This window comes from Branchiostoma floridae, chromosome 13, assembly GCF_000003815.2.
Source record: "Branchiostoma floridae strain S238N-H82 chromosome 13, Bfl_VNyyK, whole genome shotgun sequence".
Taxonomy (NCBI): Eukaryota; Metazoa; Chordata; class Leptocardii; order Amphioxiformes; family Branchiostomatidae; genus Branchiostoma; species Branchiostoma floridae.
In genome coordinates, this window is record NC_049991.1 from 8,413,858 (window position 1) to 8,440,542 (window position 26,685).

The following is a 26,685-nucleotide window of genomic DNA, read 5'->3' on the forward strand; positions in this document are numbered from 1 at the left end:
GCTTGGAGAGTACATTTTTTATGTGCTTGCCCGATAGGACAAGTGGATTTTAGAAAACTTGTTCAACCCTGTAAATCATCCTTTTTTTGCAGTTTTAACTTTGCCATTTTCCCAGTGACTTGTAAAATTATGACACTATGAATACTGTAAATGCATTTAAGTTCGCTGGGATTTAAGTTCGCCGTAGCGGGAAAAGGGACTTTTCGTGGTGGATTTAACTTCGCGGTAACACCATAGACTGCAGTCTAATACCATAATAGAAAAATGTTCGCGGTGCAGTTCAGGGTAAAGTGGTCAATGCAAAAAACCGCGAACATTTCTTCAATTACAGTATGTGTTTCTATTGTATAACAGTTACTACTGTACTACAGTACTAGTATTGCTTTAACTGTCAACACAATACACAGGTTATAGCCTTCTTTTTTATCCTACTGCAAAACCAAAGCCTGCAAAAATCAATAAATTTACTGTTACAGTACAGTCATGCTTCAGTTTGGCCTGTGCTTGAAGTCATCCCCTAGGGTTTAATTAAAAGTTTGCAATTTTGATATCTCAGTCTGAGCCATAACAATCTTGAATTATTAAAGGCCACAGTAGCATCGTTTCTGACTTATCAGCTTTTTCCACAATTTTGCCAAATTATCAAAATTATTCCAATTGTCTTCTTTGGTTTATTCTTGTACTTAAGCTTGGCGTTTGTCCCAGTTGATACCAAAGGAAAGTTTTATGTGCAGATTTAAGCTGTGCTACTGTGTTTGTAGTATCTAGCCAATATGAAAAGCAGCTAGGGCATTTGCAGTATAACTTGCAGCCATATCTTATTTCACCCCTTGAAACTGTACAAGGTACGGAAGTTTTCCTCAGACTCTGTTTTATGCTTAACACATGTCTTCACATGTCTTCCAGCTTAACACAAAGTCTTTAAATATGAGAAGCAAAGATTAGCCTAAGGAATGGACTTTCTAAGAAAAAATTCTGTAAAGAAAAATCAACTAGACATGCTTCATAATGCATTCTACATGCTAAGCATACAAGTCCCTAGCACAAAATTAATATGTTTCAAAGTATTCATCACTTTAAATCTTAATTTGAGAGCAATGCATGTACAGGCCAACCCTCTTTAATATGTATTACTTAAAGACAGATTATGCAGTTGTGATTAGGATGGCTATAAGCTTCCCCCTAATCCATTTCTGGTGATTGCCCCTTAAGCTTCAAAGACAATTTTCTTCAAGATTAGAAATCCTTGAAAATGGTTGTTAAACGAGCCCACCCTCGGGAAAAGACCTGAAGGTTCTTATGTAAACCACAATCATCATCTTAATTGGGAACTCTCGACAAGGCTTCAAGGCATAACTGGAATGCAACAAGTTAATTTTGCAAGATAAAAGTTTGACAAATAAGAAAGACGTGTATCCCTCTCTTAAGTTGGACTGGAAAATTGGCGATTAGTTTATAAATCCATATAATATAGCAACCAGGTCTGACAGTACATAAAGGATTATATCTAGTATGCACCTGTCAGTATATGGATAATGAGAAATGGTTTTGGGCATGGTCCAACTCAACATGTAGACATGAAAGTATGATGACAAACCACATGGATACTCAGATATCCTGTAGGATTTGGGGGTACTTAATCATACGTCTACATGTAAGCTTTTAATTATGAATGTTTGTCAGAAGAGTTCTTAAAAAGACAATAAGTTTCTGGTAACTTAGAAAGTTTAAGGGTCAGTAACACTAGGTTCAAGTTCTTGATTGTCAGATTTTTTAACATCATTTTTTTCAGATTTAACAAGAAAGACCATTTATGATGTAAATCAAATACATGTTGTATTATGGCACCAACATTGGTTAAGCCAACATAGGGGTCCAAATTTCTTATTTACTCAAATTCACACGAGTAGGGTGGTCGGGGTATCATCCTGCAATGGTTCTGAGTTTTAGTAAATTTCGAATTAAAATGGTGCATTCTAAGGTATCTTGAGGGGCAAATTATTGTCAGAGAGGTCACATGCAGTTGAAGACTGAGTGGCAGCCCTGGTCAATCAGAATTTTATGCTTGTCAGAGGATCTGCTTCCCAGTGGAAGGGCTTCTATTTTTTATTAAATTTAGAACAAATTGACACCTGGACACATGCCTGTCAGTGTTGTACATGTAGGTTCTTTATCATGCTTGAGGTGTGGCTTTTCTTAAACAAAGGATTTCCAGATTAACATTCTATCCCAGAAAACATTGAGGGAGTGGCTAGGTCGTAAGTGCCTTTCCCAAGGGCACATCACTAGAGCCTCAGCAGCCCAGTCTATACATGTATATGATTGTATGATTGTTCTAAACAATTTGTTTATTTCTCCTGCAGGCCCCCTGGTCACTGACCTTCTGGCTGTCCTATGAGCAGGTCCGACGGTTGTCAGGGACAACGTCCTTCTGATGATTGACATCTGTCCATCACAGTCATGTGACCAGCTGCCATCATGCCAACCTTTGTGTTGACTGATGTTGACACTCTTTTCCTCTACCTCTCATAGAACTAATAAGCCAGTTCTGATGTTGAATTTTGCGTGACATGTGAAGCATTATGCATAATATATGTCAAAGTTGAAGCCCCCTGAGACATAGCCTAGTTACATCTGGACATGGTATCAAGCATGGCAAAGACAGGTCTTATTTATAGCGTCACCTTTGACCTGTTGCATATGCAGTTCTAACTGTGAACTTACTTATTAAAGTAGTGGCTGGTTCTATAGTCTATGAGTTAGATATTCATGACAGCCTAACATGAACTGGCAGATATTTCTAAAATGACAGTTTCAATGTAAATATGGTGACCTTATCTCAACATTGATTTGTCTCCAATATCATAAGAATTTATGTTAATGCAAAGCATATCAGAATAATGTTGAATAATTTTCAAACTGCATTTCATTATGCATTCCTTTTTTTCCCTTCAAACAGTGCAATGTTGTATTTTGCATTTGATTATGGAAGTCTTTTAGTCAACAAAGAAGACACAGAGGAGACGTAGAAAATTGGCTAACCTTCCGTATTTGTATAAATTTGCCTAAAGGTCCCTAGAACCATGATGTCCCACAAAAAAAAGCCTACATCATAGTACCTAAACATGATCACAAGATTTAGGGAGTGGGCTATGATAATAGATTTGTTTCTTCCTGGCCTCTCTTCCTAGACTGTTGTTTATTATATTACTATGACTGTTATATAAATGCAACTGCTGCCCCCAAAAGGAAAGAGACTGGCAGTTTGAAGACAGGCCTTCCAAACTGTATATGTCCATTAGATGTGTACGATTTCAAAAGTTACTGAACACAAGACATCCCCCCCCCAAAAAAAAATGCAAGTTTAACCATTCTATACTGTCTGTTGTTTTTCATTTCTTGGAAGCGAGGATTTGTACATTGTGTGAAGGACATGAGTCATTCCACTAACACAGCTCCTTTTGCCACCACAGGCCCCATGGTACATAGTGTTCTGGATGTCGTATGAGAAGTTACTACAGGCTGCCGGGTCACAGTCATTTTGACGGCTTCTCATCAACAATAAACTTTTATAATACGAAGTATACAGTACATGGTTGTAATTATTATAGTAACCACATGGTTGTATGTACCTGTAACAGCATTCATCTGTCAATATTCTGTATGTATGTAAGATTTTTCTGTGAGTTGTTTCACTATTACTTTTGATTAGCATTTTGTAGCAAATGGAAATCAATGTATTTGGCTGAAAATCTAGGTATTTGTCCTAAGTCACTGTTTAAGTGTGAAATCAGGGTTTACCACAGCTTAAGATTTAATGCTCTAGTTTCAGCTCCTGGCGTGATTTGACCTAATTTGACGATATCTTTTTTTTTTGTCATATTAGACATTAATTTTGACTGTCAAGATGACAAAGTGGTCATGATTTTTCACTTTGATAAACACAAAAATCCTAAAAAATTACAGAATATTGGGGGAAATTCTTGTTCCCCACTTTAGAATAGCTGATTTATAATCTGACATTAACTCTACCATTGCATCAGTGTACATATTGTGATGTTGTAAATTTTGTATACGTGTCAGTGTTAGTGTATGGATTGCAATCTTGGATAAGTGCCAAATTCTAGATCAAAGTCTCTCAGTAGAGATAAATATCAGGATCCTTACCAAAGGAATGGGCCATTCTGCATCGGTAGATTTCCCAAGTGGAGACTGAATTTTAAGATCAATTCACCAAGAAGGTAGAACTTTTCAACTTCGGTTTGTGTCACTTCAGATTGATGGAATGACTAGAAACTCTGGATTTATGAATTGGAATTCACCCTAACACATTCCTAAATGTAGCATCTCAATTGGAGTCTCTTATAGGGAGAATCAAGGATACCAGCAGAATCAAGAATTCACCCAGATTGCAATCTCTGCCCAAAGATATACATGTATAACGGTATATTGTTAGTGCAATATTTGCTTCATGTTGAAGATGAGTAGTATGTGATGTAACATCAGACTGTAATACTCAGGGAGGAAAACCCAAGATCTGTCTGACTGTATATCAGTGATGGAAGATTGTAATTACCAATCAAACTATAACGCAAACCTGTATTTTTGTGACACAAAAGTTTGAATTATTCCTTTTCCTTGTTCTTACAACACATGGATATCTACAAAACAACTGAGTGTGCCACAAATGTATAGTAGATTGGAATTATACAATTGTATGTGAAAACAGTCTTTAGAATATTGTCAGTTGTAGTAGGGAAGGAAAGTACACACATTAAATCACACACCTGAGATGCGCAATGTTTTTTAGTTGAATGGGTTTTATCACTTATCAGCTTATGAAATAATGGTTGTCCATGAACCTGTTTTATTTTTATCTCTCTAAATTGTTCTGGATTCCAGTCATGCTCCTTTGAGGGACATGAAACAGGGTACATGAATTTGGGGATCACATATAATGGACATCATCATCTGGGAGGTACATTTTACATGTCTCACATATGACATGCAATTCTTCACAAAGCTTACATATATATACTAATAATTGGTTTATTTGTTCAAAGCAAGAACAGTAAAATACATGGCGTCTTATAGGAGAAGACGCTTAATTGTGCACTTTAGAATGATTCTTATGCAAACATCGATACAATTACAAGGAATAGAATAACAACTACAAAAACCTCTTCTGATACAAAGTAGTGAAAGAAAACTGCAATACATGTAGTTGATAAATAGATATGAGAGACGTTTTCAGGTACTTGTATTCAAAAGTTGTGTGAAATATGGGATGGGGCTGTTTTATAACAGCATCCTAACACCATACCGATGTAAAAGTATTGCTGAGCTGGAATAATCATCAACGTGAAATAAGAATTCAAGTTTGACCATGAACCTGTTTTATCTTGATCTCTCCTTTCAGCCTTCTATTTCTATCATGACTTGCCCAACCTAAAAGACGTACAATCTAAAGAAGTGAATTATAGTGGTCTGATATGTTCCCATTTGCACGTTTTTTTTTGTAACAGAATGGTAATGGGTGTTCGGAAATTAACCATTGTTTTACACTGCTTATGACAAATATTTTATATCCAAGCTACATGTATCTAACAACGTAAGAAGCAGAAGTCTTTATGTGCACATTGGTGCCAAATTATATTGTAGAGAAGCAATCAGAGGTCCAATCTAGAGCTAGGATAGATACCAGGCTACTTAAAGATGCAACGTTAACCCCTTCTTGGGACACGCACCACGAGAGATGCAATCACGTATCATCCACCTATCTCCTGAGAACACATTCCAGTCATTTCCTGTAGCCAGATATAGCAAGGCCAGTCCTGGAGAGTCGATAACAACCCTCACAGGGCAGATTAAGGCTGCTGACCCAGCTATGGTCTCTGCACTCCTTAAAAGCTTTTACACCTGCGGGAGAAGGTCTACTTTATCTTTAGGTCCCTAGGAACACACCTGTGGTAGGTACGGGCTCTTATTGTAATGTTTTGGTGCTGGATTGCCTTTATGGCACGCACTTGTCTTTAATCGAAACAATTTCAAGGAAGCGAGACGTTAACGTATCACTCCCACAAAGGGCCAATGACTTCTTGTCTTATTTCCAATCCTAAAGAGTTTTTTTTTGCAAAACAGACAAGCAAACACAGACACAGAGAGGATGCTTTGTAATCATAGTTTGTAAATACTATTGCTTAGTTATTGCAACCGATGCACACTAACATTAAAAGAAGCAGACTTCCGTTGAAGTGCTACAAATTGGCAGCAGCATCAAATTCAGCACCATGGCTAGTGTCACATCAAGTATATGGCTACATCAGGATTTTCTACTGTTATCTCGACCATGGTCACTTCTTGGTGTGATTTGACCTAATTCTGATGTTCCTTACAAGACACACCAATTAGGGTCATGGTTTTTATTCATCATTAGCGGCAAGGAGAGCACACGCAAACATTGGAACAAGTTGAAACAAGGGTTCGGGGACATTATTGGGTTTTGTAACCATTGCAACTATTTTTTGGCTCATTCACAATTATCTGGTTTAAAACAGTGGTTACCCTTTGGCTTTCGTCTTCAGTCAGGTATTGGTCTATGGGGAGAAGTCGGCCTAGAAATAGATCTAACCCACCTTATTCCTTTGTTGCTAAAATTATGTGTAGAAAAGAACATGTGGTCATACCCGCAGCCTTCCTTGTGTGAAATGAAAAAAACAAAACAATATTAAAGAGTTCATCTTTTTTATTATCTCATCGTTTGATTATGGAAAAAAGATAAAGTGAAACGGTGGCATATTGAGGAAGTATCCTATGAAACCAAGCATTCAAAAACCGTTGAATTTACCAGAGTATTGTAATTTCAGAAACTTCCCTTGGAACTGCAGTGACACCTCGAGGCTTTTTTGGAAACTGCAGCCTTGAATGTGTTAGTCAAATGTGGTATATTGACTAAATTGTGTAGTAATGTTTGTACCTGCATTGCTATTTAATGCAGATATTATTGAAGACATGTACCCTAGAATTGTAGTACATAAATACTCGGTTTGGCATATTTCTACAATATTGTAAGGACGACTGACACTGGACTGTCCACCATCAATGTTTATTGTTCTGTCTTGCCATACAAATATGTTCTTATTCCATGTAACATATAGATGATTGTGCTTTTATTTGACAGTAAATTTCCAACAACCTGATTCTTGCGACCATAAAAAGTATCATTTCCAGTGTTAATAAACAAAAATTGTTGAAATGGTTGATTAAATGTTGATTGATTTGGTTGTAAAGAACTTCTTTTCTAACACGGTGTCTTTAAACAGTGTTGTGTAAATTTGTCTGAAACTTGATTGGGTAAACTGAACATATCAGTCCACAATATGACAAATGTAAAACTTTTTGACGCCACCTCGTGGGTGGAGCCTTTGTCATCACTGCCTCTCATGGTTACAAGAAAACCTTATATTTATCAAAGTACAAAATCTGATGGTCCATACATGTATTAAGCACATACTATGATGACAATAATACTAAAAAATATAGGGCTGTAACAAAAAGAAAAACATAAATATTCATAACACTCAATTGTTGTCGTCTTGGAGGGACTTTTAGGTTTTTCCCCACCACAACAATATGTACTAAACCAGGCCAGCAGATTTGTGTAGAGCCATAAATGATTGTTTCAAAGACTGTTCCACTTACCAAAAGGGGACAAATGTCACACTCCACATTTCCTTTACCATCTACTGTGTAGACTGCTTAGTAACTCCCCCACCAAGAAGGTAATTTGGTACAGTCCTAACTAGCCCTTTCACCAGTTACACAGCAGCTGTCTTAAATCAGTTTCCTCACCAGCCTTAAGTTGCTGTGTTTAGAATCATCCCTAACATCTTTTCACAGGGTATTCATAATGATTCTTTCACTAGCTGTGGAAAAACTTCACACTGCTGTTCCAAGTCAACAGCTGTACAGCTGTTCTCTTCTTCTGCTGTGAAGCCTGCTATACCAGCTGTTCCCCTCACCATGCCTCAGGCTCCTCAAACAATGCCTTTGGAGCTGGCCAAAGAGGTAAAGAATATAACATGTCTTAATGAGGTATACAACATTATCATGATCAGACATAATACTTCAATCTGTGAAATGCAAGACTATAACTTTTCTTTAAGCTTTATGGAGCCAACGACTAGCAACACTAATGTCTGTTATACATAGAAAAATGTAAGACTGTGGTTCAACAGTCTGTGTTACTCAAACTATTCTGTCAAGGGCTACAGTTTAATCTGAAAATTGGCTGAATAATTAAAAAGAAATGATAACAAATACCAATGTTCCACATCTAGATAACACATGACTTACCTTCATTTGTTTTCTCTTCCGACTTTTCTTCTTTCATTTCATCCCCATTTTCATCTTCATCCCCATCTTCCTCCGGATGTTCCTCCCCCTCCCCCCCTGCCTCAGTAGTGGGTTTGTCCTCTGCCTCCTCCAGGATGGTGGTGATGCACCGCTGGGTCACTGGTGACACTCTTCTTTGGAACAGCCAATCAACAAAGGAACAGCTTAAATCCAATTAACATGTATACAGCTTCAAATGTCCAAACAATGGTACAAAACGTATGAACAACAGGAAAGCAAACATTGGATAAAGAATATGTACTTTTGTAAAAGAAAAAGTCATAAATCTGATAAATTATATACTTTTGATACTGGCGCAGAAACTAGCATAGTGATACTATGTCCTGTGTGCTAGAGATACAACTCGAGCCAAAAGTACTAAATGTTAATTTCCAGCATGTTGCCTCATGCCAACGAATCTTTCACATCATTTTCTTGTCATTGTCTAAGTTTACAGTTACTGTAGTAGCACAATCATAGTTGATTCATTATTCTTTATTGATTTTGTCTTTTCAGAAACATTATCATTTTCAAGATGTTATAAAGAATAACTGACCTGCCCACATCCGAACTGGTGACCTTTAACCTTTTTCCTTCCCCGTTCCAAGGTGCAAAGGTCTCTGGGAGTGACAGGGGTCTCTTCCGCCCATGAGAAGTGTTTGGATCTTTGTGATCTCCGTACCGCCTTACTCGGTAGCTCACTCCCTCACATAGCATTTTGTAGGCTAGAGGCACAACATTGAATTGATTAATACATCTTTCCTAGATTGGGTGAATAAAATTGTATTATGATATTACGATTGAATTAGTTTTAACTTCCAAAGCGTCTCTGTTTTAGAATACCTGTATGGTTAAGATGGCTAAATTGTACATGTATGAATGATAACTTGTTTACTGCTTATTATAATAGGTCTACAGTTAGACTCAAGTGTGATACGTAAAAAGTATGCAATATTCAGCCTGGGCAGCATGATACTTTTCATAGCATATCATAATGATCATGATAAACCATTCATTCTATGATTTTGTATCATTTTAGGGAGAAATGAACAATCTTCTAAGATTTTACGTAAGGTAATCATTAAAAAGAACTTAAAACCATAAGGATGACGTTACCTAAACTCAAATTTTCCGTAACTATTCTGTAAACTCTGAATGATGCATATCATGAGAAAACTTACCCAGATCTGACTGGTCCTTCTTATTCAGAGCAACAAAAGCTGAAACATCGTCAATCCAGGCAATGTAGATTGGTCCTGGGGAGAGACAATAACAAAAGTATCAATAACAGAACATAAAATAATGACACATGCTGTTGTCAATCTTTTACTCTATTTTTTAGACCTAAAATCATGTAATAGAATAAGACTAGTGCTCCAATTTCTTAATAAAAAAATAGCATCTTAACAACATGTATTAAAAAGCAGTCTTACCAAATGGTCGGAAGAGTTGGTACAAGTCGTTAGACTTCCACTCCTTGGGGAAGGTCACATGGAAGACATGGTCTCTGTTGGGTTTTACTGAATAAACAACAACAAAACAACAAAGTCATTTCGGAGTCTTTAAAATTAGTGGAGAGGCACACCCACACTCAATACATATAATTTTCATGATCACAATTTTAAATGCATATACTATAGGAAAGAATCTTTAGAACATTTCCTAGCCAATCCCAACCCTAAAGGCTCTTCTCTGGGGTGTTCATATCACAATCTTTCTACAACATTTTGTGATACATTGTATAGTCTATTGTGCAGGATATTTTACAAATGAATAGATGAAAAACATTTTATCTATATTTCATTCAAAAACTTGACTGTGCAAATTCAGCTATCGTTTCTTTGCTGTGCATAACAAAATATGAAATTTAAACCTAAGACTGTACAACTTTAAGTTTTCCCATACACATACGATGCATGCAGAACCAAGGCCACTTACAGTCCTGTCCTGTAAGATTGACGTATGGAATGTCTTGTACTCTCATCAGGTAGAGTCTGGAATGACATAGGATGCACAAGTATGATATTATGTGACTGTATAGTCCAAAGAGATATCGTATGTGACAGCCATTATTCTGCTTGACCATTCAACACTAACCAAATAAAGAGCACAAAACTTAGCAACTTTTATAGATTTGGATACCAGGCTATCTATTGTACATCTGTATGTTCTGGATACGTGCCATGATGATTCATATAATTATATAATGACTCTATGTTTATAGAAAAATGTAAAATTTTCCAATGGCATTTCATCCTGATGAAGCTATTTAAATACTTACTAAACTTATTAAGTATGACAGTAATGTTAGTACCATTATCAATAATATTTACAGTTAAAACTCACTTGTTCACAAAAGGCTCCAAAAGTGCTGATCCAGGCAGTGCAGGTTTGGACTGGGACTTGAATTTACCTAAAATATATTATATAATACTTTATGTGCAAATGTATATAATATATTACATGTACAAGCATTGCTATTAAAGTAGCCCCATTAACTACATACGAACTGGAAGTTTTATACTAAGTCTTGTTGACTCATTTTGTGCATGGCTGATTATAGCTGTAGATGTGCAGAAGGAGAAAGGTGGTAGCTGTTATTTGTGTACAGTCAAACCTGTCTATAGTGACCACTCAAGGGACTGGTCAAAATTGGCCACTATAGAGAGGTGGCCACTATAGAGAATATGCTAATTAATTGACCACAAGCAATAAGTTACACATGGTTTTAGTACCCACTGATCTTTATTCACATAATACAGTACTGTACATGTACTGCAATGGTTTTTACACTATATGTATTAAGAAAACAAAAGCTATAAAAAGTTTTAAATGTTCTACAGTTGATATTGTTTGAAGAGACCGGTATCGTCATATTTCTTTGATCTTTCGCGTTCACACGTCAGATTCGCCCATTATGCTAATGTGGTACTCACAAGAAAAGTCTCGTCATTTTAGACTTATCTCTTTATAAATCTAAGAATAAAATCCACCATAGTCTGAAGTTCATATCATTTTGTCTTTGTAACAATTTATTTTTTAGAAAGTTTTTGTGATGTAAATCAATAAAAGCTCCTTGTGTAAATTAACCTCAGCGATAGTGTATTAGAACGTAACTTTAACACAATAATCCGTAATATTGGTGTCATCTATTGATCTTATATGACCTCGTTTGTCAGCGGGTATGGGTAGCGCCAGTTTACGAAGTTTTGTTTTGAAAATAAATCAAAGAGGTTTTAAATCCGGCGTAGGGTGACGATACGGCTGCTGTATATGGCCGAACGCGTGCCGAAACATAGGTCAGCGGTCCGCGTGGCCGTAATCGGCAGTGTTTTTGTACCTGCGGGACCGAAAATCGTGTGGCCGTGGCCGCGTTGGACAGGTGGCCGCTAAGCCTATTTCTTAATCATTACGAATCCAAGGGACCGCTAAAATGTGGCCACTATGGGCAGGTGGCCGGTATGCAGAGGTGGCCGCTAATACAGGTTTGACTGTAATAACTAAGTGAATGATAAGAAATCAAGGAATTCTTAACTTCCAGAAACTTACACTTTTGTTGACTTTTAAATTTACACTGCAGTCCTGTATTTTCAAGAGTATCATATGTAACAGTTAAGTAAATGCTTCAAAATCATGCAACATATAATATAATTTTCTTGAATGATATTTGGCAGATTTCCGAGGTAATTAAGTGGAGAATATATACATTATGTACATAAGTATACAGTAAGATTATTCTAATAATTCTATAATTCTAAACATAAAACTGTATATCCGACCTAAGTAGTTGGCCATGATAGTGAAGCACCTCCCCGTGATGTAGGCATCATACCCAGCCTGGTGCTCCTGGGCTGTCTCATAGCCTGGGAAGTCTTCAGGGAACACTGGGGGACAGTTGGTCAATAGGTTAGATCATGGTTTCAACTGCACATGACACCTTACATCAGCCATGGTCTACACAATCCCTGTTTACAAGTGAGGGGCCTACAAGTTTAGACCTCATGATTAAACTAAACTTTAACGGACCAACACTATAATATTGATTGGGACTTACCCCAAATTTTCAACCGACTCCGTCAACCTTGTTCACAGGATGGACCGTCTACTGTAGCTTCTGGAACGTGACACAGTCTGCAGCAGAGGGTCGTAAATAGCAGATAACCTGTGTCACCCCCCGTCTCTGTTCAGCGATGGACACGGATGTACACAGCCTTGCCCAGAGACAGGGGCGACACAGGTTATCTGCCATTTACGACACTCTGCTGCAGCCACGTGTCTGCGACATCACATTCTGGAAGCTACAGTAGACGTGTCCATTGTGTGAACAAGGCTGATGGAGTTGGTCACAATCACATAATTTATATGTAGCTCAAATGCATGGCTCAAACCTTTGGCCTTTGGATCCATGGACTTATATTAATGCAATAAATGATTATCTATACATGGCTATAAGCATTACTATTGTGGTGCACTGACCTATGACAGGCACTTTGAATGGTTCTTTCCCTAAAGTAGCCTCCAGGTCTCCCAGAGTAGTGTTAGAGACAAGTTCCTGAAAAAATGCCACATTTTCCAACATCACAACCATCAAATGAGTAAAACATTAGTCACAGAAAATACAATTCTTGTTCTTTAAAGCAGACCAACACAATTCATCAATAAGTTAAGCAAGGGATGCAGGGATGGTTTAAATAGATACATGTACATGTACACCTGTGCAGGTGTGACCAATGGGTCTAATGACTTACATGGAACCTAAAAATTAATCATGATTGACATTTAAAGCAAACTACATTCAATTTTATATACAACAGCCATAGAATAGAAAAAAACTGTAACTAACAGTGACTGCTTGTTATGAACAAACCTTAAAGTTAAGGTTGAAGGAGTTTCAACACAGCTTAGTGTTGTAACAAATTAGCTAATTCTAAACCTTATAGGTGTTTTTATCATTAACATATTGTAAAAATACAATTACACAATAATAAATACTACTGAAGATCATATTGGGCTGTTTTATCTATATGAAAGCACAGTACCTTAAATGGATGCATGCTGGCCATCAGTTTGGTGTCCAGTAATCTGCAGAGGGACAAAAGAGAGAAAACATGTGAAAACAAGGACATTTGTAACCTATTATCATTCATTGTTTATCATCCACAATACATATGAATGCCAACTATCATAATGCTGTTGATTACCACATTGATAAAATCAGAATTAGAGATCAGCATCTGTAGTCCCTTAGGTTTGTGCACTTAAGATATCCAGACATCATCAAGAACATATTTATCAATATCATTGCTCTTGGGTGAAATAATTTTTGAGATTTATCAAATTTTGTTAACTATCACTCACCTTGGGAAGAGACAGTTTACAAGAGACTTGAACTCATCTATTTCCTGTTGAAACACAATTATTGAAAACAACAAGCAAACGATGTTATCAATCAAGAATAATATTGATCTTGTTTACATAACCTTAACAACTTGGCTAAGGTTTAAAGTTGTCACATTTGACTTACAGTTACAGGGTTCCTGTTTATTGTAGATACTGTTTTGAATAGTACAGCTCCTCCTTTTGTCCATAACCACAAAAGCGCCTCTTGTGGGAATTACTTGAAGTGCAGTTTGTAAAATGCATTTACAAAGAGATTTAGTATGTGTAGATGTTGCAGGTACTAACCTGAGGCAGTGGGTAGCTGAACTTATGGACAAGGTGGAGAACATCCAGTAGCATGTTGTGACCAATGACAAGTTTCCCCTGTGTGGGTTCAGAACAGTTGACAATGAAAATCATTCATACCACACATAACATTTAATACAGTGCTTGGTCATTGTGCTACATGGAATGGCAAGATATATTTGTTTTAGTTTAATGCTTTTCAAAAGTGATGTTTTACAAAAACTGCTAGGTGAGTTTCCGAACAGGTAGCTGTGTTCACTAATAGTATTCATTTATGACATTTGGGAGTCGTAATTGTTGCAACAAAAACTGAAGAGCATTTTGTTACAGTTTATAGGTACTTGTACATTACGTTCTTTGATGAATATGTTCATTGTGGGAAATACAATCAAGAAATGTCGTATCTTAAGTGGTCTTGAAGCTCAAAAGCAGACTTTTAAAAGTTTGAATTTTGCAATCTCACCGACTGACAAATCATCCTGATGATTTTAGACATCCCAACAGCATCGTCCAGTTCATCCTGAAAATTCATAAAGGTTCATAAATGTGTTTGATCAAACTGTGGTACTGTATACAAAGTATAACTTTTTACTATGTAAAAGTACAACAGTTATTACAGTGAGTGGCAAATAATTTATAGCAACCAAATAAACCACCGAGTGAGCAAGGCAAATAAACACCAAGTGAGCGGGGTGAACAAGGTGGTTTATTTGGTATGTACAGGTTACTGACTAAGCATTGTGTTTCAGTAACCTGATAAGTGGGTCATCAACCTTGAATCAATGGCAAAATCACGATTCTGTTTACCTCATGAAAGGAAATACCCCTAGAAACCTTGAATATAGAAAATTATCCCACCAGTTCTTGTTGTCTTTTTTCCTCTCCTCTCTTTTTCAGCACTTCCTCATTTGCTTTGCTGACTTCAATGAAGTAGTGTTGGTTCTATATAATGAGATAAAAACAGTTAGAGCTCTTGCAGAAATTTGAAAAATCTCAGGGGCCCAACATGCATGGAATCTATGAAAATTGAAGGCACAACCAGCAAGTAGTGATTTCTACTTACAGCGTCTTTAAGGCAGGTTGATGTATAACCTAATCTATTCTAGCAAATGGTATGACTACCTCAAGATCATCTGAAGCCAAATACTAGCAATATGTCAGATGAAGCGCTTGGACTGATCATTACCTCTGAGCCCATACATGTACCTTTGGTGTGACTATGCAAACTTAATCTAAGTCATGACAATTGTTTTAGCTTCAGATGATCCTGAGAAGCTCTACTCATATCATATACATTTTTGTACTTGAGAAAAAGTTTACCCTATACCCCAATATATATCTATATAACTCAACTTAAAAAACATAACATGTATTGATTCTGTATCAGATTAAGAAAAAAACTCATAACAGTAAGTGAATGATCACCTGCTCTCCTACTTTGGTTTCCAGATAAACAGAAGATGAAAACCTGCAGAGACAAAATTTTTCATCTATTCAGCTTAAGTCACTTTAATACATGCCAGATTCTATAGGTAATTAACTAGTATTCTACAGATACTCTGATATCAAAGTCTGCAAATTTCAAGATTTGTCTTAAAAGGCAGTAAGAATTTTCAATGTCGATAAATGTCACATTACATATTCACTTGAAATAAAAAATTTACTAAGAGACCACCAAAACATCCTGATTACAATCTCTGTCGACAGATAAGATTGAGGATGTCGAGTGGTAGAATCGTTGTTTCTGCCAGGTTGTAATTTCCACCATGAAATGGTTATATATTTTGTATCATCATAAGTAACATGTTCCTTGTACATACAGCCTTGCAAGTTCAATAAGTAGTTCCTAAGATTTACCCAAATATGCAGTTTTACTAAATGCACACTCAACCATGTGTATTTAGATTTTGTGACTTCTGAATTTGTTTGCAAAAACCAAAAACCTACGAACAATCGGGTGTAGCTAATTTCATTGGAACCTTGATTGAATATTGCATGGAAACATGACCACCATCATTTGATGAGAACCTTAACTGTATTTAGCTATGTTACTCACTTGTTTTTAACTGTTGAGTAGATCAGCTTTCGCAAATATCTATGGAGAAAACATGGTACTTGTTAAAATATTTCAACATTTAAAAGAACTGAGAAATGACAAACTTCAGAGCTCTTAACATCACATCATCATGGTTACATCAAAATTCCATCAAACAGTATGATAGACATTAACTAACTTTCATTCATATTTCAACACATTCAAAGCCAGTTTCTTATTAAATGTAGTACTAATATGCAGTTAAACATCATACACAGAAGGACCTACGCATTGCAGGGCTCCAACTGAAGACTCTCCTCCTCACTGTCTATGAAGGACTGTATTCTGGTGCTGTATGGAAACATATACATGTCAGAGAACATGTTGTTATCATACAAGTCTTAAAAAACAGATAACAAAGTTTCTTTTGACTAGGCAAGCTTTTTGTGACACTCTTTCACCTTCTTTAAGGCAATACTGATGGTACTGGTTCTACTTAGTACTACATGTACATTCACAAACTGCAAATTTTGCAATGCAGCAGTGCCCCCTATCTGCAGTGTACAGTATTGCACCAAGGCGACATGGTCATTGAAAAATTGCCTACATGAAAAAATCACTTGGTTGTGTACAGTGAACTTTACAATGCAGTGATTTATCTGTTGAACTACATGTACTCTTGGAAGTCTCATACTGAAACAATCTTATGATTTACCTCAAAGAAAACTCAAGAAAGCCCATCTACATGTACATGTACATGTAATGTCTATCTTGCCGCGTTTAGACCAAGTTTGTTACATGTCCAGACATGCTTTGCTTATGTCTCAGGGGCCATCACCTTTAACACATTACCAACAATGTATCATATTGCACATGGTTCAAACCATGACTTTAAGGTTATGATTGTAAAAAACACAGAAATGTTGCTAACTACAGTTTTGAGAATGTCACCACCACTTTTGTCCCAAGAGAGTGGTGTATGATGGGGAGGCACAATTTTGATGTGCTTAAACGATGACATGGAATGTTACAAGCGTGTTGTTGCCATCTTGTCAGAAATAAAGAAACAACAGCTACAAGGATGAAAGATTAGTCTCTTTTATGGTGGAATGTTTTGTTTTTTATTAGCCTGCTTAATATTTTTGCTTGCTCCATGGTTAGCAAGCAAAAGTATTAAGCCAGTGGTCACTACGGAGGATGGTACTCAGGCTTTTTTGTATGTGATTTTGAGGTGTTGTGGTCTTGTTGATATGTTGATCTTAATTTCTTACAGAGTCTGCTGAATGAAGTCCTTGTGTTCAGCTGGGACCTGGATGGATCTGCTGGAGTCGGAGGTCTGGGATGTACCACTAGTGAAGGGAGGGGAGTGCAGCTGCTGTGTGGCGTGTTTTTGGTCCAGGGTGTCTCTCATCTGCTGCTCATCAACAGGAGACAAGTACGGAATGCCTGTCCATGGGGAAACCAACAGAAACAATAAATTTCCCTCCCTTATAATGGCTGACAAAGTGAAATATAAAAAGTGATGATTGTCCTCCTATAAGCATAGTAAGAACATTTACATTATTATCATATCAGCAGTATATTCTTTTTCATTAAATCAAAAGACAACTTTCCTCTTTCTTGTAAAAGCAAAATATTCCAGATTTCAAATATTTCATATTTGATTTCATTTGATATGCCAACTTGTTCAAAACTGAAACAGTTGAACAAGAAATTCACAAATCATGCAAGTATGTTTTTGACATGTATTACTCTTACAGTTTGCAGATGAGCTTCCCTATCAGGCAAAGATCATTATGATAATTAAGTTCATGAATATGTATAAGCTAGGATGGGAGTATGTACACATGTTAAAATCCTCACCATCTCTGAAGACTTTGTTGAAATCCATCCCCTGAGAAGCAAGAAAATGCAAACTGGAGGCCTGATAGGAGGAAAAAAGAGGAAATGTAAGTAGTACATCTTTAATTTGTCTTCTTTGGGGGTAGGTGACAACATCGACGAGGCGATTGTTATACAATAATAAGGGAAAGAGCAATGCTATAAACATTCAGTTGATACTTGGTCTGAATTACATGTTGTACTAAGTTTCTATCTCTGTCAGTGTGTATATTTAAAGAACAACCCATGAATGACGTCCTATTCAAGTCTTCTTGCTATTCATTGACAGTTCAAACATCTGCCATTTTTATTGCTCATTCTGCTTCCAGAAGCACATTTGTATTTGTTACAGCTGGCAGAAGGTTAAAACATTTACTAAATTCGTCACCATGACTTTAATACCTGGCACAGAAATCGGCAGTCCGGAGCATTTCGGTTCAACGGTCGAGGGAAGATGTAGAAATTGAACGGTCTGGCCACAAACCTGGACAGGGAAAATTGTGATTTCATCTCAGATACTACAAGTCTGTCATAAATGTAACATTACGATTCATATATACATGATATAGTAAGTTATCGTGTTTTATGTATTTTTGAAGTAAAAACTGAAATGATTACAGTATACATTTCAAAATAGTATAGCTTGACACCTCTGTAAATAGTATGGAGCTATAACTGTGTCAATTTCAAAATAGTTACTACTTTAGAAACATGTTCATTAGCTTATTACAAAATGTACTAAATGTTAGTATGATGGTGCCTTCAAATGGCTATGCTAGAGAACACAAGATAAAAAGATCATGGGTTTCTGATTCCTGCCATCCTGGTTAGATGTTTACACAACTTTCCTCACACCACCCAGGTGTAAAAAATGGGTACCTGACTTTGGTTGGGAAGGTAAAAGGCGGTGGAAGGAGAGGGATGGGCTCTGCCTTCCAATACCATACCCTAGACACAGTGTACAACAACTTACTGCCCCTATGGCCTCAAAAAGGCCATGGGAGTCTACATCTACCTTAACCTTACCTTTAGTTCAGAACAATGAATAATATTTACCTGGATTCTTCAGTCTCATATTTGAAAGCACACAGTCCGAACTGGACAAAGAGGAAATCCAAAGAGCCCTGGGGTGGAAGGAATCATTAGTAAAACAGTGACAGTATGAAAATGGGGAAGGGAACAAGTCCGCCATCTTTGTATAACCCCTCTTTAAATTTGTTCACAAAAGCCAGACACAATGCATGCATAATGTGATGTTTTGGGCATTCCTGACAACGACTAACATTAACAAGTCAACAACCCCTCTTTCTTTTATAGGGTATAATTAGACTTCTTTCATATAGTGAGTCAAGATTTTGTCCAACGTGCACATGCACACACATGTACATACATACGCGGCGCATGTACATACATACGCAGCACACACACACACACACACACACACACATACACACACACACCAACCAACCAATAAATACAACAATTTTCATATTCCATTTCTAGAAAAGCTTGTTGCATACGTACCTTTCTAAGTTTGTCGTATCGTTCTTGAGGTGTGTCGAACCCATGTAGAGCTGGACCATTGTTCAAACCTAGTAATAAGAATAAACATTAAGAGATGAGAATGCAAAATAGTGCCATATGATAATAATGGTGTCATTCCACTTTTTTGTACTAAGTCTTGCCTTTTGTATCAAAATAGCCAGCCAACTTTAAAGATGATATATTTTCAATTTTAGGCACTTCTTACATCAAGCATATAACATGAAAATAGGACTGTGTTCTCGATGCCCTCTTAAGAACACCTGGCATCTGAAGTGTGCATATCTTGGGGATTACTGATGCTGCATTTAACTTAGTATATTCAATGTTTGTTTCTTAAGTCAGTGAAAGTCACTCTTTAGGTACCCAGCAGGGCTAGGAGAGTTCATCATGTTAGTGTTTGTAACGTTACTGCAGAAGTGAGATTCAGCTAAACAAAAAGCTCACCTGTGAATTCTCCATCAATGCACAGAAATGAAGCTTCATCCACAGCTTCTGACACCTGGTCTATCACCTGCTTAAAGTCTGGAATACATGAAAACTTGGCAATCAGAGATAGAAGACTTTGCAAAGCTTTAAGGAATCAAAAGATTACAAACTGACTGCGCATTTTATCATTTCAAAATTCAATGCATAATAGTCCACTGCGTTTATTAGAGGAACCAAAACATAAGAAACTTACTGTGTCTTGTGATCTCCATGTTGACAAAGGAACTTCACAGCAAACGCTAGGAAATCCCAGTCGGTATCTTTAAGATAAGAAGCGTTATATCAATGTTAACTTGCAGGAATTTGTGCATGCATGTGTTAACTTTGACTTTTTCTCAAGTTGAGTCAAAATCGAAAATCCTTTTGCTTTCTTTCTCGTGCAATAGACTACAGAATCATTTATTCATGCAAGTTGCAAACGATTTAAAATTGTGTTTAGACCTCTATAAAGCTTCTTCACGAATAGTCTTTACATGGTAGTATTGTGAAGAAACAGGTACCACACCTGGGTTGTGAAGAGAGTTGATGATAGACGTTCAGGATTCCCGGGGACTTCTCCTTACTTGCTGCATCGTGACCCCTGGAGTTGAAAGTTGAAAGTTTACGCACAGTGCACGAGCGACATCTAGCGATTTGTATAGGAAGTTGTCAACATTGCAACGCACATGGGATTGACGTCAGCCTTCTCTGTACATGAAATGCTCACATGTGTTCTGAATGTCATGTGATATTTAATAGTTAGAATAAAAAAATCTTTAAAAACAAATCGGTAGTAACATACCACAAAGCAGATCATTTAAAGATCTTTACAGCTGAAGCAATTATGTGATAGTCGGAGAAGGGGTCAAATCATTATTAGAGGAGCTAGAGAACAACAAATGCACTCATTGGATAAGGAGGCTGTATGGCTAAGAAAATCTACTCCATTCATGAACCGTGATAAGTATTACTTTGGGCCTTTTGATATCGTCTTACGCCAGCGGTAAATTTGCTTGGAGATTTGGTGACGAAGGAATGGAACAGAATCTGTCTCGTTTTGGAGCGCATTTTCTTCTATAATGCAGCAGCGACACCTAGCTGCAATGCGTAGCAGTGCGATGTAGAAGCAGTTTGCCCTGAGGAACGGGATTGTCGTCCATTCAGACAATGCACACATGTTGAGGCGCATAATGCAAAAGCCAATTCTAGCAAGAAAGAACGATATACTAGTAACATTACGTATGTGCATGATCCTTATTTTTCATGTTCATATGCAATTCGACACCGCGTATCCTACCCGTTTCACTGGCTAGCACGATAGCATCTTTGGAAACAGATGATTTATCTAATGACAGTTCAATTCTAATCTTACGAGAGCCTACATTCAATATACCTTCGCAAGGTAAAAAGTAACAACTTATTCCATACACTTCAGCATTGTAAGAGTGCCGACTTGAATCTTATGGTTTCCCTGTCATTTAGGGCTTGAACTGACCCTCCTATTTCGCCGTATTACATTTTATCACCACATTATTTTGTAATCCCTCGCAATTTCGTCCCGACGACGATATATAAAATCGCCGTCAGGTAGCTATATATTGTTTCTAAACGGTCAGTTATTTCCGCCGTGCCGATTCCCCAATCTGTATAGCGATCGATGGACCGGTAGACACCACACTGACAATTCCACCTCAGGGCGCACAGTGGGTCAAATGTCATGATGAGGGGGAAATAAACGCAATAATGTATCTGACCGCATTCCTTACAACGCAGCAGCGACACCTAGCTGCAGTGTGAAGTAAAACATTTCGTTCTTTGCGTCATACACACATGTCGAGGTGTACTGGTATTATACAAAAAGCGAGTCAGCACCTTTTACAACACGATTCCGAATCACCTACTATAGTCCCGAGTCCTTTCATCCATAACCACTGTTAAAGACTGTTGTAAAAGTTGGGAGAAACGTTAACGGGCTTCGCGTTTTACTCACTGCTCAATGCTTCATGCCATCAAGTCTAGCAATAGAGAACGGTGTTAGTAAGATTCTTATTCTTGATACTCCTTCATACAAAATCGTTAATTTAGCGACACAGGCTGCGTGCAAACGTCATGCATGAGGTATTTCACATTTTATTTGACACCGCGTATTCTATCCGTTTTTACTGGCTAGCACGAGAACATCTTTTAAAAGCAGATGATTTACCTTATAATTGATATGATATTATTACAATTCTAATGTACATTCATACTTCGCAAGGTAGAAAGTAACAACTTATTCCATACACTTCAGCATTGTAATAGTGCCGACTTAAATCTTATGCTTTCCCTGTCATTGAAGGCTTGAACTGGCCCTTCCATTTCGCCGTATCACATTTTATCACCACATTATTTTGTGATCCCTCGCAATTTCCTACCGACGACGATATATAAAATCGCCGTCAGGTAGCTATTGTTTCTAAACGGTCAGTTATTTCCGCCGTGCCGCTTCCCCAATCTATGAGGCGATCGATGGACCGGTAGACACCACACTGACAATTCCACCTCAGGGCACACAGTGGGTCAAAAGTCATGAATAGGAGTGATCCACGATTCGTACATCATGACTACAACTGTGCAGCCGTGCGACTTTGGGGCGAGATGGGATTTGCACAATCAGACAATATCCGCCCGCGGCTTCAAGTAAATGAATTCGACCAAATTGTAAATCAGGGCACGTTGTAGAAATGTTGAGCTAGATCACTTCCTCTGCCACGGCGTGCACCTGTTTGAGTGCGGCTGGATATGGCAATGTTTATGATGCAAATCTATATGATAACCGGTTAGAGCTTCCACCACTAAAATATCCCAACAGAGGTGAACCCATTGTAACAGTTATGACGTTTCAGCCGTTTGTGTACGACAAGCAGTCGGTGACAATGTTGTGATGTGTGAAAATATCTAACTACAGTTGTATATAATGTACTTTTAGCGACCCATAAGTGTTTGAACTCAGTTGACTATGACGTAAGTATTGTCCGCCATGTTGGATGGTTAAATGTTTAGGTAATAACAATCACGTATTCATTTCCACATTATCTGGGAGGAGACATATCATTATTTTCTCGCAGTATAAAAAGCACTCTAAATTTTGTATTAAGGAAACGATCAGTCATTAGACGTGCCTCCCCGAGTTCTGTTTAAAAGATATTTTTGTAAGGAGATATGTAACGTTTGCTTGCAAATGTTGGCGCCTTTCCGATCTTCTCATTGCATTAATGGAATTGTCTGCCCTTGGATGTACCGAGTTTATACCCTAAAGGATTGAAATGAAGGCATCACTCTCTGTGGCATCTTCCTGTATGCCGCACGTACAGAAATACGTTAGAGGAGTTCGAGTATCTCATACCTTCGTGAAATATACTAAAAGTTTCTCACATGCCTTATTTTATTGCTTGCGCAAAAGTTTTTTTATTGATAAGAAATGTGTCCATTGATCACTTCCTGTATAGTGTATGGACATTGAACATTACTTGCACGTGTAAGATATGAATTGATTTATTTGCAATTGGTTCAATCAATGAGCACTGAAATACAAGGCTACAGAAGACGATTAATGTACAAAATCTAGCTTAAATCAAACGTACAGTTACAGGAGAATGCTCAGCATACGAGGAATAAAACAAACAAATACAAAAATTCTTATTATACAAAATATACAAAACTACAAAAACGCAGACCAAAAACAATACCTCCCCGTGAGCTGGTAGCTTCTTCCGTTGACCTCATGACCTGGAATGTCTGTCAGCTGTCAGAGAAGCTTAATAAAGGACTAATTCTGCCAACTCTAAACTCTACTTCCTGTCACTGTCCCAAGTATTATCTTTATCTCTTGTCATACTGTGGTGATCATGATACGTGTATATACATTTATACATGTATATCTAAATTTTTATATACTATTGGAAATAACTGCAGATTATGGTCAATCTGTTTAAAGATATATAGGTATATACTATTGATAGAGAAATAGATAGATAGATAAAAGTACAAAATGAGGTCACACTGTCATATAAATGAATTAACCATGTCAGTAACTTGGTTATAGAACTAGTTCACACAGCTATTGCACTGCATGGGTGAGACGACCTCTGACCATGACAAACTAGATCATAGCTTTATGATGTTTCAACTAAACGCATTTGCTTTTATCTACGGCAGTACAGATGCTGAAATAATCGAGTTATGGTATGCATTAGCAACGACAGAAATATATCCAATCGTTTGTTTCAATATGAATCTGTATCCTACGATTTGGCAGATTATTTCTGCACAATAATCAACAAGGGGTCCAATATAATGCCTTGTGGTACACCTCAAGAACTATCAATAAATTCCATAAAACCTATTCCCGACAAACCTAATGAAACACTCCCATGAGTGCGCTTAAAGGGAATCATTACTGGAGTAGTGTAAGAAAGATTAGATTGAAAAGGCATCCTCCGATTTTATTCCAGGACTTTAATTATGGCTATTTCGCCTACGTTATGACCAAGAAGTCAATAGGTTTTATTTTCATATTTTTATTTCAGGATTTTCACTGGCCGGAAGAGACACCTCAGTCGCAACGTGACCTAGTTCCAACCACTGTAGCCTGGCGGCTACATTTATGTCATGGCGCTATATTTTAATCCAATTATGGTGCTCAGTACGTACAGATGGTTGTGTTAGAAAAAAACGTCTACAGCTACGTGTGGTGATCCAAAATAAACGCGCGGTGAGGAAGTACCTATACCGCGGGCTGGAAGCCAACCATTTAACGGGCTACAATCGGAAATACCATTACCTGGGTTTGTAGGAAATACTGCTCATTGCTTGTGTTTTCCCAACTCCAATAAATGTGACCCGATCCCATTCATTTGCTGGTCTGCCTATTGATTATCCTGCAAGTGTTATTGAGTTTTTCCGCTGCTGGGGTAAAGTGAGGGGTAATTTTTAGGACGACATAACCCACCACCAGTGGCCTATACGGAGGCCGCGAACGGGTAGAAAACAAACCAACAAACAAACTAGGTGGTAAACACTGCTCCGTGCCACCTGAGCACAAAGTCACCAACCGCAAGGCTCTAATTTGATGAGACTTCTTTGGGAATTGTGGGAGGAAATTCCGGACTGTCGTGACGTCAGATGGTGTGAGATTTTTTTGGCGGGACCCTGAGAGAGAAGAGAGAGATTGGAGCGATGTTGAATGTGTCTATGGCGACGTCGGAAGTGCGGTATGATCAGCATTTTACAGTTCCAATATACGATGAGACAGAGAATACCGATGCTAAGTGTTGCATGATATAGCGTTGGCGCTGATCCAGACGTCCTATTAACCGTACCTATAGGTGACGCCAGTATTCGATGGGTAAGAAGACGACCTCTCCACGACGATTCCTACCTATGGGATGAGTACCTGCACGTGACGCGAATATCACTTTAGCAGGGGGCCGCGGCTTGGGGATTGGGGGGAAGCCAAGTGTTCTGTGATAGTCGAGAGCAAAATCAAGAGCATTTTGGCTCCCGGCCATATCATAGATACATAGCTTCCATTAGGGAGGAACGCGCTCTTCTGAATCTGTTAATAGCTTCATTACAGTTGAAGTATTTAGGGCGAGCTTAGCGAGATCAGGACGGCAGCTGTGAGCTGTCCGTAAATATGAGTGACTATTTACAGGCGAGGCAAGGCGTAAAAGGTATGATGTCATAGCGCGCATTCCTTGTTTATTAGCTGTGGCAACAGCGTTAGGTTTTGCCCAATGCCCTGCTGCGTGGAATGAAATATATCTTGTCACCAAACGCCCTTGTTACACCAGGAACGAATAAAGACAACGCTTGAACCATTTTTCTTTAACGTTGCTTGGGTGCGGTCGTCTGCAATTTCAAATGGGCATGTACATATAGATACTACAACGGCTTTTCCATATTTGATGAAAGAAGAAAGGTTCATTCTCGGTGCTAAATGTTCCAATGTACTTAACACATCGATATGATGCAGGGAAAATAAAGCTTCACATCTGCGTTGATGAAGGTTAGACATCCAGGTAATAAGACACGCAAAGTAGTATTCACTCAAGCAACTGGATATAATTTGGGAAACGGTTAGCCGTTTTAGTGTCACTGGTGAAAGAGCCACGAAAGGTAGTGGATTCTGACTGAAACGTCTGACTGTTTCCAAAATCATATCCAGTTGCTTGAGTAATTGCTATTTGACGCTTCACACTATGTATTTCTTTTGACCATATTGCACAAATATGTCGTCCCTTAACCATTTACACGCTGAGAAAAAAACAAGACAAAATTAAAAGCGAGGTTATTTCGAGTGCATGGCCGCATGGGGTTAACTCCATTCGTCCTAAAGATATCGACAAAGTGCACATTTCCCCAGAGGGAGACCTTATCCGTCATCCGTTGGTGACCTGTTATTATCTTTGCTGTGTCAATCTCAGGTCGATCATTGTAGCAACCGCTATCTATGAATATCCCATGTATTATGCGAGCTGTAATATCTTGATAAAATTCTGAAGGAGAAATAGTTTTAAAAGACGAGTATATCTCCCGCATCAATGCGTTTTCTTGAAACCCTCTATATGACTATGTCTGTTTGAATCGGAAATGTGCCTGGAGCATATGAACGCGTTTAACGTGATCCTCCAGCCGTG

General features: G+C 37.8%; 3 protein-coding genes across 3 annotated transcripts in view; 2 read left to right on the forward strand and 1 right to left on the reverse strand.

The window, feature by feature from the left end:
* Positions 1-4,795, forward strand: part of LOC118429437 (mitochondrial uncoupling protein 4-like) — a gene marked incomplete at its 5' end in the record, with an annotated part of 22,956 nt that extends 18,161 nt beyond the window's left edge. The window contains one exon of the mRNA XM_035839923.1: positions 2,364-4,795. Within this exon, the coding sequence (XP_035695816.1) occupies positions 2,364-2,435 (72 nt within the window). The remainder of the gene's footprint in view (positions 1-2,363) is intronic.
* LOC118428912 (poly(A)-specific ribonuclease PARN-like) lies at positions 3,867-20,651 on the reverse strand. The gene is made up of 24 exons (XM_035839200.1): positions 20,532-20,651; positions 20,220-20,286; positions 19,985-20,062; positions 19,520-19,587; positions 19,052-19,119; positions 18,398-18,479; positions 17,978-18,038; positions 17,386-17,560; positions 16,403-16,465; positions 16,136-16,174; positions 15,505-15,547; positions 14,938-15,021; positions 14,543-14,599; positions 14,080-14,157; positions 13,753-13,796; positions 13,434-13,476; positions 12,871-12,946; positions 12,174-12,278; positions 10,741-10,807; positions 10,333-10,388; positions 9,828-9,914; positions 9,576-9,650; positions 8,356-9,119; positions 3,867-8,055 (listed from the first exon to the last, which is right to left on the reverse strand). Exons 2-23 carry the CDS (start codon positions 20,236-20,238, stop codon positions 8,890-8,892), a joined length of 1,698 nt encoding a protein of 565 aa, XP_035695093.1. The 5' UTR covers positions 20,239-20,286; positions 20,532-20,651; the 3' UTR covers positions 3,867-8,055; positions 8,356-8,889.
* A 4,358-nt stretch (positions 20,652-25,009) lies between these two features.
* LOC118428737 (protein kinase C alpha type-like) overlaps positions 25,010-26,685 on the forward strand; it is a 68,349-nt gene continuing 66,673 nt past the window's right edge. The window contains exon 1 of the mRNA XM_035838917.1: positions 25,010-25,257. Coding sequence (XP_035694810.1) covers positions 25,223-25,257 — 35 coding nt within the window. The 5' untranslated portion in view covers positions 25,010-25,222. The remainder of the gene's footprint in view (positions 25,258-26,685) is intronic.

Coding starts and splice junctions, on each gene's coding strand:
- LOC118428912 (XM_035839200.1), bottom strand. Junction 13,797..14,079: donor TCAGCTACCCACTGCCTCAG/GTTAGTACCTGC, acceptor GTGTTTCAACAG/GAAATAGATGAGTTCAAGTC. Junction 10,389..10,740: donor TTGGAGCCTTTTGTGAACAA/GTGAGTTTTAAC, acceptor ATGTCATTCCAG/ACTCTACCTGATGAGAGTAC.